This window comes from Meleagris gallopavo, chromosome 6 (genome assembly GCF_000146605.3).
Source record: "Meleagris gallopavo isolate NT-WF06-2002-E0010 breed Aviagen turkey brand Nicholas breeding stock chromosome 6, Turkey_5.1, whole genome shotgun sequence".
Lineage (NCBI taxonomy): Eukaryota > Metazoa > Chordata > Aves > Galliformes > Phasianidae > Meleagris > Meleagris gallopavo.
Genome location: NC_015016.2, coordinates 24,529,778 through 24,546,180, shown reverse-complemented (window position 1 = coordinate 24,546,180; position 16,403 = coordinate 24,529,778). Strand labels below are relative to the sequence as shown.

The 16,403-nt window shown below is 35.3% G+C and overlaps 1 protein-coding gene across 1 annotated transcript; it reads left to right on the top strand.

The window, feature by feature from the left end:
• Positions 1-621: 621 nt before the first annotated feature.
• Positions 622-11,096, top strand: ARL5B (ADP ribosylation factor like GTPase 5B). The gene is made up of 5 exons (XM_010712641.3): positions 622-2,029; positions 3,315-3,462; positions 6,243-6,326; positions 7,950-8,101; positions 9,205-11,096. The coding sequence occupies exons 2-5, from the start codon at positions 3,319-3,321 to the stop codon at positions 9,251-9,253; spliced, it is 429 nt and encodes a 142-aa protein (XP_010710943.1). The 5' UTR covers positions 622-2,029; positions 3,315-3,318; the 3' UTR covers positions 9,254-11,096.
• The last annotated feature ends 5,307 nt before the right edge of the window (positions 11,097-16,403 follow it).

Sequence of the window (16,403 nt, the reverse complement as noted above, 5' to 3'; positions counted from 1 at the left end):
TGAATATGGTCCTAACTGTGTTTGAATATCAGCCAGTGTAAGGGAAAAGCCTGGGTTAGTCTGTAAGTGCAGAACACAGAACAGAAGTCACTGCCTGTGATTTACACCATAATCAACCTTTTTCTTACATAAAGAATCTGCCTTCAACTAATGGCTTTTGTAAACAAGTACTTGTTTAAAATTTTGTTCAATCTTTATAGGGCTCTTAAGTTCACATATTTTTCCTTATGTACACAAGTAAAAATTCCACAACCTAACCAAACTAGATAGAGATTTGACTTCCCTGTATGTTTGTAAGTGATTTCCGTTATCGTAGATGACCATTTTGGAAGCAGTAATAAAAGGTGGAGACTGCTACTTTTGTCACTTAAATTTCATCCCTACATCATTAATTAAACACTTGTGATATGCTTATGCACATTCAGTTACTAAATAAAATACTTCTTGACTACAGAGTGACACAACAAGCTCTGCCTGTAGTTGTCATCCCCTCCATTAGTGTTGAACCATTTACAGATCAGTGGCTTTCAAAAAAGCGAAGTGAGTGGTGAAAAGAATTTATTTTTTTTTTTTTACTTTAAATAGTGTAGTAGTGTTTTGTCAGATGCTTCTGATGTTCATTCCTAAGCAAGGCTCTGCATTCCATTGCATAGCTGGAAGAGCAGACACAGCAGCAAACTGGAATTGTTTTGTTTTTTTCTCATTGAAAATAATGCAAACAGAGCATTGCAGAAGTAGTATGGATAGTAGTCTATAGTAGTCTAGTAGTCTAGATATTGATAGTCAGGCTACAGGTGAAAACATGGTCAATTTTAATCAACAGAAGCATATTTCTGTGCTAAGCTTTGAAAACCCTTCAAATGTAACTGAATTTGAAAGAGAAGACAGTCCAGTTACATTGAATGATTTATTAGGTTTGAAAGCAGAGAGGCTTTCATACTATTTATGTGTTGAGGAACATGGTTAATTAGTGGTGTCTCTACTTAAGTGGATAAAAGAATTACTGGACTTCAGGCCAGGAAAAGTTATTTCCTTAGTTGGCAGGATGCAGCAGAAGGGAAATTAGTAAAGGGAAATAGGTAATACTTGTTGAAGTATATCTCATAGGGGGAAAAAAAGAAAAACTGAAGACTGTTCACAAGCTTTTTTTACAATTTTTCCTTATGATATCTGTTTGTAATTTCTCTCTACTCTCAAGTGCTTTGGTTTTTCATCAACAAGCAGATCAGTATCTTGTAACTTCAGATATGTATTAAAGAACATCACATTTTAATTGGCTATCGTGTTGTTTTTGAAATTCTAAAAAGGAATAAGTACAAAGAATACGTTCTGGAGTTCTCTCTTTGTTTCCCCTGTGCCTGGAATAATAACATTGCAGCACTGGGGACATCCACTATTATGTAAGGAGAACTTTTCAGAACTGGTGTGTTGGAAATTGAGATTTATTGAAAATACAGCTTCCTTCTTTTACCATGCAGATGGTGGTGGTTCCTTAACTATTGGCTGCTGTTAAGCCTTACAACTTAGACTGTGTTTGCAGCAATCTTTGGATGTGCTTTGCATGACTGAGGAGCAGCAGACTCATCCATGCTCTGAAAAACTAGCTCTTGGTAAATTCTCGGTAACTTAAGGTGATTTGACTGTTGTATTACAGGTATTAATATGGATATTTCTTTCAAGTGAATGTTTTTATTTCTATTTATCTTTCTACAATAGATATATTTTTAAATGAAGTAGCCATACAGGTAAGCATTCCTGTATGAAGGCTTCCAATGCTGATTTGTCCTTAAGCTGTACTCTCCAGAAAGTGGTTTTGTTGGTTATATTTTTTCCCGGGAGGCTGAAACTACTCTGTGTAGGCTATTGAACTCGGGTGAACATGCTGTTGCTTTCTCAATTGAGAAAAAGTAATTAACCAGAATTATTATTTCCACTAGTTCATTCTTGTCTTTCTTTCCTTATATGCAGAGCATAAAGTAATCATAGTGGGGCTTGATAATGCTGGAAAGACAACCATTCTTTACCAGTTGTAAGTATACAAGCTATTGGGCTGTATTGGTGGTAGGTGGATGGCTGGACTGGATGACCTTAGGAGTCTTTTCCAACCTTAATGATTCTATCATTCAGATTTGTTATTCTGCTTACATTTTAGTATTTGTCACTAAGATTGGAGATTGAGTTTTGCAACCTAGCAGAATCCCTGGGGCTGTGCTAAATCAGTTTGTACATGAATGGCATTAGTTGATCACAATATGCTTGGTTTTAGTATTGACATGCAAAGTGAAGGAACTGGAGTGTTTTAGCACTGAATTGTAAATTAATTATTAATTAGTTATTAAAATTATATATGCAAGCGACCTGCAAATTCCCTTGTTATCAAAGCCTATTTTTATTACTAAGAATTGGAAAAAAAAAAAAAATCCTGTGACCCAGAAATGCAGAGAACTTGATTTTCAAATTAATGAGAATTGTAGCCACCCTGCATGATCCATAAATGCTTCCTGTATGCAATGTCTAAGACTTGTGATGGAAGATTTCCTAATAATAGTATTTCATCACTTGGGTCCTACCATAAACTTTTTCAATAGCATCATTGCACTGTGTTGTATCACTCCCAAATCTTGCCAGCCTTGCAGGAATATCTGTGATAAATCCAAGGATATTGGCAGGAACCTGGTTACTGTTATGGTTGCAGATAAAGGAAAGTGCATAATGAGTTGGCTATCCATATGTTTAGATATGAAGGCAGCAGAGGATACCTTTAAAAGATAAAACAAGAAAAAGCCTCTTCCTGTGTACTTTACCAAAGCTTGAAGGTAAAACTGAGAAATTTTCAGCTGAGAAACCAGGGGATCCTGGTATGATTTGGTCTGAAGTCAGGTTGTGAAGTTGAGTGCTCTGATTACACTGTATTTTGATTTGTATTTTGCACAATTGAATGTTCTTTTTATTTGTGATCTTCAGAATCACAACTTCTTCTCCTTTTGAAACTTGCATTTTAAGAATCCAGTAGTGTCTTTTTAATGAGCTATCTGCATTTATTACAAGGCTTGCTTACTTTCCCTTGCTGGTATCTGTAGTGTGATACAAAAACAAGACAAGAATTTTGTCAACCGTAGTCACCAAACTAAATTCACGTTTAACTAATCTTTTTACTTCATTACCTTAAGAATGTGAATGTGTAACTTGAAAAATTCCTAGTCTTTCAACTTGTTTATTGAAGCTAGAAATGCTTCTACAACATATTTTTTGTTATTGACAAGTCTTGTGAAGTGTATTGACTGGCCTTTATGATGTGCTATTCTTTCCTTTAGCTTAATGAACGAAGTGGTTCATACTTCTCCAACCATAGGAAGCAATGTAGAAGAAATAGTGGTGAAAAACACCCACTTCTTAATGTGGGATATTGGAGGACAAGAATCATTAAGGTCGTCATGGAATACCTACTATTCAAACACAGAGGTATGAAAAGCTTCTTTGAAATATGCAGATTTGGTACATTTGTTTAAAATTATGTTGTTTTTTTTCTTTAACGAGGAATACTGATAGTTTTTATGAAGTTTGTGGCTGTATTGTTTTTATCTTTTTAAGAAGGAACAAATCCCAAAACCTTAATGTGTTTCTGAAATGAAGCCAATTTCCTCGTAATATTTTACGTATCTGCTTTAAAGTAATATTTGATCTTTGCTACAAAATGTGAAGCTAGACTATTTTTCTAGGCAATATAATGACATTAAATAAAATTAAAAATTAAAAATTAAATTGAGGTCTTTAGTGTTTTTTTTTCAAGTGGGTTATAAAGCAAATTCTACTATGTACTTTACAAATTGCAGTAGTTAACCTAAATTCTGTATGTCCAGTCTGAAAAGCTTTTGAGGTAATAATAATTAAGGATAACAAACAAAACTCTTATATTGGTAGCAGTATTTAAAAAGTTCATCAGCTTGTGGCTTTTATTCAAAGGAAAGGAGATCCTAGCTGTGTAGAAGTCACAAGGTACTGGTCATGCACCATGGTTTGAAAGAACTTAGCAATGACCAAAATGTTGCAAATGCAATATGTACTTCAAATCTCTGTAGTCTTATTTTGAGGTTTATGCACTGATGTAAAGGACTCCAGACCTAATTTCTACTAAAAGTAGAGATGTCTCTACCTTTAAAGTAGAATAGGTGTTAACTCTCTAAACATTCCATCTCTCTGAAAAGGTCTGGGTATTTGTTTTTTTTCCTTATCACCCTCTTTGGGTGATCTAGCTCAGATGTCCAGAAACCTTTTATCTACTGAACGCCTGGTGATGATATTCCAGTCCTCAGCTTTATATTTTAAACTTGCTTTTGGTTTTATCTGGTAAAGTGTGTGTAGACATAAAAACACATGGGGTGAAGAAACTTCTGCCAGCAATATCTGGTACAGTAAATTATTTACATTTGCTCATTAAGTATGTTTGGCTTTGGGATTTGATATGAATGTCTTAGTTCTTTTTTGATCCTCTTGGAGATAATCTTCGTTGTATTCGGTCTACTAAGTACGTGAAATCCAACGCTTTCTAGCATTTGGAAAGAACTCCATGTAGAAGCTTTGTCTGATAGAAACTGCTGGAAAAGAAGAGGATCTGTTTGGTACGCTAGTCCTACCAACCCTGTAATGAATAATTCCTTACTGTTCCTCATCATTTGCTAGACACCTCAAAGTTATAGCAGCTTTAAATTGACTTAGTTTTTCATACTTCATAGTCATTTTCAGTGGGCAATGAGCCTTCTTAATTTTATAAGAGACAGTGATTTGGAGCATGTGTTGGAGCATTAAAATGGTGACTTCAAATTTTTTTTTGTTAACTCGCATGCAGTTTTTGTATGTCTCTTCCTTCTTCCCTTACCTAGAAATTGAAACAATCTAAAAAAAATCCCTGGAATGATGGGGGAGAAAGAAGGCACAAATTTTCATTACATACTTGTTCCACTTAGTTTCAGCTTAATATGGCTACTTTCTGCAGTTTGTTTCTAAGAATCAGATCATATTTTTTATACAGATGTTGACAGGCTTATGGGTACAGGATTTTGGGTGAGAGAGAGCTCTCATAGTTAGGTTATTCTTATAAAAAACAAAAAAAGAAAAAAGCATTAGTAAAACAGATTTGAAAAGCATTCCCAGTGGAAGAGCTGGGTAGAAGAGTGATGAAGACTGTCACATTTGTCATCTGTTGGGCTTCCTCTGCAGTGCAGTATGTGTTCCATCTTAATGTGTCATTTAGAGACACTCTGTAATTTTAATCAGACCCTTCGTTCTTGATCTTCCTACTTGTTTTTCCAAACTGTGATGCTGTTTGTGCTGCTTGGTGCACACTCCAGGCAGGGCAAGTGTTGAGCACCGAATTGTGTATGGATGCTGTTGCCTAATATATACAAGATATTTAAGAGAACATTACTGACTGTCACATTGTCTTTTTTCCTCTATTATAAGGCTGTGAACTAGAAGGTACAGAAAAAGTGAGATTAAAGAGAAATTCTCACACTAATGAGAATTGCTTCCCATGGGAAATCTTGGGTGTAGTAGTGTTTCAGGAAGTGCTTGGCCATATGAATGCCTGGCAAGAGCAAAAACGGTAAAAAATCACTGCCGTGGCTGTCTCTGAGTGCCTAACTACAAGGGTGCTAAGTTGTAAGAAGCCAACTTAGCAAGGTTAAGGTGTTGTGCAATAACACAATGCAAAACTCTACAGGTAAATAACTTTCTGAGGTCTGCTGTACAATTCTGAAATAACTCTTTTTTTTTTTTTAAGTCATGTGAGTTGCATAGAGGTGAATTGCTGAAAGTGCTTCTTTCAAAATAAAGAATTTTTTTTTTGTGAGCATGCCAATAGTAGTGGGCAGGAATAGCTGTTTTCACTGATAAACGTGTAGCAGGTTCGTGTGATCTGTGATCTGTAGGATCCATGATCTGCTTTAGGTACCTACACCACTGTTCTGCTTATGATGCAGGGACTGAAAATCCAACTAGAAGATTTAACTGCAGAACTGCAGAAGTAGATCTTAATGGCAGTGCTGAAATGTACAATCAGTCTTTGTGTATGATTCCTAGGGCTCTAATGAAAGACTGTAACAGTGAACCTCTTGTTCTATTTTCAAACATGTTCAGAAAGTCCATTTGTCTCATGTAGAAAGACCTGTGGTAATGGCCTCTTGAAAACATGATTTCTGTAACTTATACTTTGTACTTATGTTTTATACTACTTTTTTCCTTAGTTCATCATTCTCGTTGTTGACAGCATTGACAGAGAGCGACTTTCTATTACAAAAGAAGAACTTTATAGGATGCTGGCTCATGAGGTAAGCTAGGGATTGGGATAGTTACTTTCTTTTGTGATGAACAATCTAATAGCATTACATGCTTCCTATGTTAACGAAAATTAAACTGACAGAAAAATTGAGCTTTTATGTGCATGCCTGTTGGGCATGGTTTAAAACTGTATGTTAAACATAAATAGAAAAACTATAATGAAGCACTCTTCCAGTGTAATTGTAATGTAATTGTAATCAAATTAGCTTTTACTTGATTATAATTAAATCACTCTTTACTTTGTAAATCTTGAACTATCTTGAATTTTAGTTACTTCATATTCGTGTTGTTGGCTATTATTGTTCACTACTACTTTTTTAGTCAATTGTGAAAATTAAAAAATAAATATATTGGCAATTCGTTTTCTCTTGTTTTAATTCTGTTTCTTAAAATTAAGTACCATATACCATACTATCAGAACATTACATTCAATTTTATTCTGACTTATTTTATTTGTACCTTTGTGTTATATTGGGGTATCTGTTTAGGAATATATTGGACTAGGCAAAGTACATTAAAACCTTCAGTAATCACACTCAAGCTGATTTAGGGTTGTTTAAATCTTAAATATCTTTTTGCAGAAAAAGGATTTCATACAGTGCAAAGGAACCATGGAGTTAATTTCTCTAGGGGATTTTCAGTGTTTCAAATAAACTTGGAAGTAAACACTTTCATGTAGTTTGAATCTGGTACAAGGAGCAAATATTTTACCTAAAAAGGTGGAAAGATGGCTTTTTGGATGAAACCTAAATTGTAATTCACTAGTTATTAGCGTTGTAAGGTCTCAGATTATGATCTGTCATCTCTTGAAAATTATCAGTAGGATTCGACTGCAATGAAGTCGACTTGTAATAGTGAATTTTCATCTTTAGACCATGTGTGTTTTTTGTTTTTCTATTGATGGAAAAATTCTTGATATTTTAAGACATATCTAAGTATGGTAAACACTTGTAATTGATGCTACCAGCTGCCTGCATATTACATTATTTTTCCCTTCTTTGATCCTAAACCCAAGCATCCTAGCTCTTGTTTCATTGCTTTGTGGAATCCTAATTTCCATACAGGGAGCAAACAATTTTGTATTAGCTTCTGTTTGTTTGTTTTTTTTTTTTCCTAGAGCTGCAGCAGCATTATTGGAGTTTTCTATTGTTCCAAAAAGAGTTTTAAAAGTAGTTAACTTAAATTAAGTTGTTGTTACTTTTTTGTTTACCATCACAGAACCTGTTTAATGAAGTGGAAACTAATTTCAAGGAAATGATATCTAGCAGGCTTTTCTGTTTGAATAGCATATGATATAGATTTTGGAATGTTTATCTGGTGATAATGCCATTCTCTGGATGATGTGGAGCTCTGCAAAATATATGTTAACAAGATTTCATTTAATTAACATATGGACAAAACCAAAAGGGTAGTAATATTATACATAATGATTTGATACCCTGTGCTGGAAAATACCTCAAAATAACTTCTTCAGTAATAATGTAATCAATTTCTAATGCAGTAAGCCTGTTGTAACAACGTGTAACTGTAGCTTGAATGCAGTTCTTCTGAGAAATACAGTTAACACGATATTTGTTAGTATAACAATTGTATGTATTCTAAATTACTTTTAGGATTTACGGAAGGCTGCAGTTCTCATCTTTGCAAACAAGCAGGACATGAAGGGTTGCATGACAGCTGCTGAGATATCTACGTACCTCACCCTTAGCTCCATAAAGGATCATCCATGGCACATTCAGTCTTGTTGTGCTTTGACAGGAGAAGGGTAAATTTGTACTATTTAAGTACACGTAACATATGTGATAAATGGGGTCACTGATTTTTTTTCATCTTGATTTTTAAAGCAGTTTACTAATGTTTAATACTTAAAGTTTTTTCAGCTGCATTTTATAGTCTTTAAAACTATGTGATCTTGTGGCATCACAAATAGTGAGTACAACTGAGTATCGGGGAGTGGGAAGATCTTTCTCAATTCTAGCATGAATTATTTTCTAATGTCATGGATATATATTGTAAAGTGACTGGTAACTTTCATTTGTAGGATGGGATGGGCTAGTAAGAATTGACTGAATCTTTGCATTGTATTGTTGCATTCTGAGAGTTAACTCTGCTTACTTCCTACCAGTTTTGCCAAGATCAGTTTTGAGTTCTTAATGTATGAAGTCAAGTCTTTGAACAAGCTGCTGCTTGGGAAAAGAGAAATTTTTGAGCATCAGTTTAGAAACATTAATCATCCACACTTCTTTCTTTGAAAAAACAATAAATCAAAACGAATAATTAGAATTTCTCAGACTGTGACAGTAGTGATGCCAACTCATTTAAAAAAAATCCACAGCTCACTAACTGGAATTCTCCTCGGAATCTGGGAGAGATCTAATCTAGGGATACTTCTAGAAATGCAAATTGAGTGAGAAGGCAGGTGAGATTCCATGCAGGCAGGTTAGATCTCATGCAATCCTGGTGTTCAGTAAAAACTTACAGTTTTGTGTGGAGCTGTTGAATTCTTAATATACTACCTTTTCTTGAACCAGTTCAGTCTGAGTAACCTACTCTGTCTTTTACTCCTAGTCTGAAAAGTCTGTAGTGTTCAAGGAGGCAGTTTCTTATTATATGGTTCCATATTTCTAAATAAGTGAACAGTAGCATCTTTTAGCTGTAGAAGAAAATAACTGAGACAGTGTCAAGCCTCCATAAAATAGCATGCTTGATCAACTTTTTATTGTTAAAGCCTAGGCAGGGTTAACTTAATTTATTCAGTTCACAATTCCAATTCTAGCTGATTTATTTATTTTTAGTAGTTTATTTTAAGAACACTGTTAAGATGTTGGAACAAAACTAGTACCAATATACTATATCTCTATCTTTCAGGTTATGCCAAGGCTTGGAGTGGATGACCTCCCGCATTGGAGTGAGATAGCTATTTTTTTGTTTTGTTTTCTTTTCCAAAGGAAGAGACTTCTATTTATCCTGTGAACATGTACATTTTTCTGTATTTCTGGCTGCTGAGCCAGTGACCATGTTTAATTTATATCAGCCAATCTCCAAACTGTACTTGAATCAAGTGCAGTTGAACTGAAACAAAGTATTTTCTTAACATTTTTTAATACACTAATCTTCAACTGGATGGACATATGTGAATCTGTTTTTAAACATTTAAATTCCTCTGACTATGTATTCTAACTTTTTCAATGATAGCTTTTTAAAATCTGTTTTGTCATTGCCAATATTTCATACTTCTTTCTAAAAAGTTTCTATAACTTAGTAACATAAATCTAGATATTTTGTTTAATAATGGCAGAAATAGCTAGTAGGTTGACTTTACTCTGGTGTAGTTTTTAGTCTCCAAAGTTGGGCTTCTTGGAACATCAGTTGAGTTCTACCCAGCACAGTAGTTAATAGATATTAATGCCAAATTTTAAATGCTGAAGGAGTTAGTTGTAGTTAATATTAAGGCGGCTTTTAACCTGGTATATAATTTAATTTCTGCCTTAAGAGAAATCTATTATTCTCATTTTGTCTGATGAGTAGTTGTAGGTTATGATTCTTTTTTGTTTACCTGAAAATAGGTCTTTGCACAGTCAATAAGCTTTATTATTAAGTGTTTATTCATTTAGACCTGGAAAACCTTTTTTTTTTTTTTTAAATAAACCTCTTGATAATTAAATTTGGAACCATGGCAGTCAGTTTTATGTGTAGACTTGCTGCAATCTGTTAACATTTTAAATACTGTATATACATGAGCCTTACCCTTTTGGTGAGTGTGATGTTTTCCGAATGAATGTATAATCAAAAGGGAAGCCAGACTTACAAACAGAACAAAATCATGGTGCTGTATCTATGGGCTTCACAGTGAAGCTTATCTTGACCTTTATGTAAATGTTTTCAATTTTCATTGCACAGAAAATATATTGCCTTATTTTTTTGATTCTTATTTGCAAGAGTGGAGAACTAATTCTATAATTTGTGAAACTTAGGAACTGGAAGTTTAAAAAGTAGAGAGCTCCCGATTAAAAAACAGGTGGCAAAAGGTTGGACTTAATAACTCTTAATTCAACTTGAAGGTGATAGAATTAGATCTGTAAAGAGAATGTGAAACAACAGAGTAAACTAATTGAGCACATTAGGTACAAACAAAGCCCAAACCCAGAGGGGAGAAAAAGAAAAGAAAAAAATTAGGCTCTCAATTACTAGTGCAGTCCCACTAGCAATGAGATACATAATCTACATAAATGCTTGGCAAGCTTCCAAAGGAGATGTTCTGTACTTGTGCATGCCTGAACGCTACTTGGAGCCTGGTCATTAGAAACATTTTACTAATTGGCTGGAGTTCCTTAATGATAAAATGGTTTTGATAAATTCAAGCACAGTATGTTTGAAGAAAAAAAAAGTTTTAAGTTCAGTAAATTTTCAATTTAGTTCCATTTATATTTGAACAAAGCCTTAAGAAATTTTAAAAATACCATCAAATACATTGTGCTAAAAGGAGACTAAGAATACATCTGGAATTGGTGATTGGTTGAACAAAGTGATGTATTAGTGCTGGCTAGCAAAAGTCACATTCAAGAGGGAGACTGTGTTGACTGGCAAGCCAAAATGCTCAGAAAATAACATAGACCAAATCTATACTTAAAAAATAGAAAACAAGTTAAAGATCTGATGCTAAACCTTTTTGCTATGAAGTTCATGCTAACTGTTCAATTCCTGAAAGTAAGTTTTGTTCTTAAATTATAAATGAAAAAATAAACAATACTGTGAATGAATTTCTTGTTTGGTGCCTTGATTTCCATTTGTAATTTAAATTTATTTTCAGTTTTATATTTGTATAATTTAGGATGTAATCCTGTATATTTAAGTATTCATGGCTGGTTCTTCCTCATTAGAATTTAATTTAAAGAAGTTTTAATTCCTTATCACTTCCTAAAGACCTTTCAATACCCTTACAGGTAAAGTAACTTTTGACAATAGCAATGATTTTTACCAGCTTTCTTATTAGTTTATTAGAACAGTTTTCTGTTTACGATATCCACTTGTCAACAGTATTGCTGCTTTTTGATGTGGGATTTTTGAGTTGGTATTTTTCATCACTTTCACAGCCTAAAATGCTGTCTACAAAGATAAAATGTAATTTTTAAAAAATGAACTCTAATAAGATATACTTGCAATCTGTAGTGACTGTGAACAATATGGTAGAGAATGGGAGGAAAACTGTTTCCTCCTCAGCCGCAGAAGACCCAATGAGCATCCTAAATGGTACAAAAAGGAAATACAAAACTTCCTGTAAAACTTATTTATTGTCTGCACATAGATTAACAAATGTATGCAGTTTTTCACAGAATCATACAATGGTTGAGGCCGTAAAGGATCTATGCAGGTTATGTAACCCAACTTCCTGCCATTTAGAGGACCACCTGAAGTTGGATGCTGGGACTGAGACTGAGACTCTTACCATCTTCTGGGCAACCTCTACCAGTGCTGCTGGTGATATTTTGCCTAACATAGCCATGAATAATTTTAGCCTTGTTAGCATCAACACACTTTTGAAAAAAAAAAAAAAGTCAATGCCGAGAAAGCTGCAACGTTCTAAAGCAGCCTACTTTAAAGTTGATTTTAATTGAACCACTTATCCATTTTAAAACAAAAATTCCACTGTCAAACTGGTGCCGTTCCTCCCAAAGTTCAGTTATGGTCTGTGTTCATTGCCTCTGGTCTTGCCGCTGGGTACCACTGACAGGACTGGCTCTGTCTTCTTTGCACAAATACTTGAGGTATTTTTCCACCTATTTGAGCCTCCTCTGGGCTGAATAGTCCCAGTTGTCCTCACAGGAGAGATGTTCCAATCGCTTGACCGTCTTGGTGTCCCTACACAGGGCTCTGTCCATTATGTCCAGGTCTGTCCAGTGTGACCTAAATTTGTTTTCAGGCAGCTGGAGTCTGAGTCAGCTTTCATAGGCCCAAGTTCTCCTTTGACAGAATGCGACTTCTTCATGATTACTAAGTGTATTAAGTTGAAAGGTCCTAAATGTATATTATTTCCTGAAGCGTAGGCTGCCTGGCTAAACTGGCACTCAGTATCTGTGTCACAGTCCCCTTTGATACCCATGAGCACTGGCAGTTTCTAATTGTCTTTTTTTTAATTTCTTCTGCATAGAATTTAAAACTTGCCATCCAACACAGATTTTTTTTTTTCTTCTGGAATGTGTGCTGTCCAAGAGCTCACAGTGACTTACACGGCTTTGTGTTATGCTGCCATAACTGGGTTGACACAATGCCTTCATGCAGTTGTGATCCCTGTTGAAGTTTTGTTCTCACTCTTTTCATCCAAATTGTTTATTTTTGGAAATTTCCTGCTGAGGTGATCAAGAGCTTTGATATTCTCTAAATAGCATTGTTTTTGTCCCCACTTGTTTAAGCTGCATGTGGTAATGGGAAGAGAACATGGCCAGAGCTATTTTATTTTTAGCAAAATAAAATTAATTGAAGAGTTGTTTTGTAATTTTTTTTAAGGGAAGCATTTTGCCTTCCATCCTTTCCCTGGGGCAGAATTAGGGGCAGCATCTATTACAAATGCAGCCACTTCACGGAACATCTTGGTTGGGAACCTGCTTCCTTTTATCCCAGGAAAAGAGTTGCAGCTTTGTTCCTGAAGAGACTCTCACATCAGTTCAGCTATGGGAATATGGATCTGTGTTTGTTTTATTGAAGGGTGTTTGTTTTAATGTTCCCCTTCAGAGTCAGGAAAACAAATCCAAATGGAAGAGCAGAAAAAGAGCTTGCTTAGATTATTGTGTGTGCATTTGTGTGACTGCACTTAGCATTCTGCTGCTTTTACTCTTTCCTGTTAAATTCACATGATGATATTTTGATATTGAGTACTTTTCATATTTTACTTTTGCTAAGGTAGTCTGCACAGGTTGTGGGGGGTTTAAATTATCACCTCAATGTTTTTGTTGTGTGTTTAACAGACGTTTACTGTAGATATATTTATGATTAACCCAGTTGTGCTGGTTTGGGCTAGGTACTTCCTCTGTATGTCCGTGAAGCCAGTCTGCCGTTGCTCTTGTACATCAGTATGAGTCCCCTAGATGGCAGGAGAGGATCGGTATAACCAGGCCAAACCCTCGCTAGTTCGTGCGCTTCAGTTTGAGCATGAGGAATTTTGACAGTTCCTCGTCAGAACGGAGTGGTTGTGCACCAGCTCACTCATGGGAACCGTGCTTAGCTACAGTGGAGAACATGCAGAGGAGAGGAAAGTTGAATTGCTTCTGTTGCAAAGCTTTCCATACGTTCTGAAGGGTTTTGAAACTCGGTTCTGTGGCTTAAAGCCATTTTGTCTCTCATCTATCATTAAAAACACTGCATTCTTGACATTTTCTTGTACCTCCATCTGAAAATAAAGACATTCAAAAAGCGGATATGAGTCTCAAGATGGTACTTTGTTTTTACAATAACGTCTGCATGCTGTTCCTGACTTGCACTGTTTTTTCTGAACTTTGATGTTTGTTCCTCTATGACTCTACAAAAGTTGCAAAATTACTACTCAGAAATTGCAAGGCAGATGGTAGTGGATGACAGTGCTTTGCATCTGTAACATTTGAACCTTCAGTTTTACTTCTGAAATTATGAGGATACTTTGCTTTGGGTAGCCACAATGAAGAGTCTGTATGCTTTCCTGGAGGCTTAAGGCATTTGAAGGCTAAAATGAAGCTATATGGCAGTTTTGTTGCTGACCACTGACCGCTATTAGTGGTCAGTAGAGTAACAGTGGTCTCAGTGTGCAATACCACCAATACTGTTTCACTGTCCACGTTTCTTTTGTAGCGAATGCAATGGGCACCTCCTGTGAAATGGTAGTCCTTGCTGTTCTGTACTATTGGGTGCTAAGTGATTCAGTAAGTATTTTCAATGCTCAAACAATTGAGAGAACTAAGGAATATGGAGTGGTTCCAAATGTTGCAAGGCTCATGAAAATGCGTGAGGCATCTGAGACACATTTGTGGCTGCAATAAATTTCCTCTGAAATTCACATGGGGCAAGAGGAGAATCTAGAACTAAGATTGAAGCGTAGTGCTGAAATAATGCTTCTTGTTGAGGAAAGGTTGGAATGAAGCAAGGAAACAGCATAGTGACATGTCGTGCTATCAGTTCTCCAGTAGTTTTATAGTTTGGAAAGCTATATGCGTTAGTTTTAAATCTGATTTGATAAATCAGAATCAAAGGTGTCCTTTACGAAACAGCATGCCAGCATCTACCAGTATGTCTTATGATGACTTTGCTTTGGACCGTAGAATTTATATGAGGCTTTGTTGTCAGTATAAATTCTTAACATGTATTCACAGTCATGAGGCAGCAAAATGGGGATCTTCACCTAAGCTGCTTGTTTAAAGTAAATTTGAAATGGTGGAAAACTGTTTTTTTTTAGCCAGCAGTTCAGATACAGAAGGGAACTTCTCCCTGACTAAGCTAGGGAAGGCAAGAATGCGCTGCATCCTGCCATCTAGCATCCCTCTGCTTGGCACCTAGAGCTGCCTTTTCTCTGACTGTTGATTAATGAAATCAAGCTAATCTCAAAGCGATTGTTCTGAGCTTGTTTGCAGTTCACGGGTACTATTTCTATGTTAGGCCTGAAGAAAAATTTTAACAAAATCATGTCCATGTTTTTTTCCAAATATATATATATTTCCAATTATACTTTTGGAGAGAGTGCAAATAAATTGTAATGTTAAATAGGGTAAAATAGCGAAATTACTCTCCTTCTGTCCTTGTTATACCTTTCCATCATGATTTTGCAGAGGCTGATATCATTGTATTTAATCCAAGAACTGTATTCGATCCTCAGCTGTGCTGCTGCACATGGACAGAATTTAAAATCATTTCCTGTAAAATACTCTGCAATCTGCACAAGAGGAAAAAGAACCTTGTATAAATGCAAATGGAAAGGTATAATTTTTCCTTTTATATTTCATGATCTCATATTTCTATGTATTTCCTTCTATACAGGTCATTACTATTGGCAAGAGTATTGCCTAGTACTTGGTGTTTGTACTTGTGTCCACCAGGAAAAAGAATCTCAGGATACAACTTTAAAAAACAGCATTGTTAAAATTGGTAGTTACTTCAGGAAAATCTTGGTTCTTGACAATGGTAAAAATTTTCTGTGAGAAAAATATAACCATTTTCTATACAAACAGAACTCAAATTTCTGCTTTGGGGCCTTCTTTTTGATTGCATTCTCTAATAAACGTTCTCACTGAAACATTTGCTTGCTTGTCCTTTTTTCCCCTCAGCTATTCCCACAGCAGCTCTTTCCAATCTGCAGGCAAAAAAGGTTCATTCCTTTGGCCAGATTAAAAGAGGGGACTGCTGTCAGATCTTGCGCTCGGCCATTTGGTATCCTAATATTTTGTTCTGAAAAGTTCCTTTGGCTGAACTTGAAAATTTGACAATAAAAAATCTTCAACCACAACTGCTTTCCCCATCAAATGGTTACTATTGAACTCTGCTCCTTTCCAAGACAAATACAAACTCAAAATATTTTCCTCTTGCTTTTTTTTCAATGAATTGCAAGACAGCAGCTACTTAATAGAATCAATTTTTGCTTTAGTAGAAAATGTAATACACTTTTGCTCTAGAAGAAAATTGGGAAGTAATTACTGCAGAATTAAATCCTGTGTTTTTGTGAGAATAAACACACTATATAAAGCATCTGGGGACTTGGAGTAGGGTATGTATCCAGCAGTGCAGTGCTCCTTCTTTATAGGGCTGTCTAATTAGGAAGTAATTAACAGAATATTAGACTGTTTGCAATTCCATGCACTTATTCTCAGTAAGGGTTATAGAAAGTTTATTTTGCTTCCTATGAATCTTTTTGCTTTGCTTTCTAGTTGCAATGAAAATGAGATCTTATGTTGACATCAGTGGTGTGTATCTGGATAATAAACAATTAAATTCAGTACCTTCTAAATTCAGCTGGTCTGATTGTCTCTCCTGTGCAGTCAAGAGTGTGCAGTCAATATTTCATAATATTTCAAAAAATAAAACGAGGAAACTATAAATGAGGTTTTTTTGTT

Excerpts from the sequence above, each read along its gene's own strand:
- ARL5B (XM_010712641.3), top strand. The coding sequence starts at position 3,319 with ATGAACGAAGTGGTTCATACTTCTCCAACCATAGGAAGCAATGTAGAA. Across the intron at positions 3,463-6,242 it reads CCTACTATTCAAACACAGAG|TTCATCATTCTCGTTGTTGA; the intron begins GTATGAAAAGCT and ends TTTTTTCCTTAG. Across the intron at positions 8,102-9,204 it reads TGTGCTTTGACAGGAGAAGG|GTTATGCCAAGGCTTGGAGT; the intron begins GTAAATTTGTAC and ends TCTATCTTTCAG.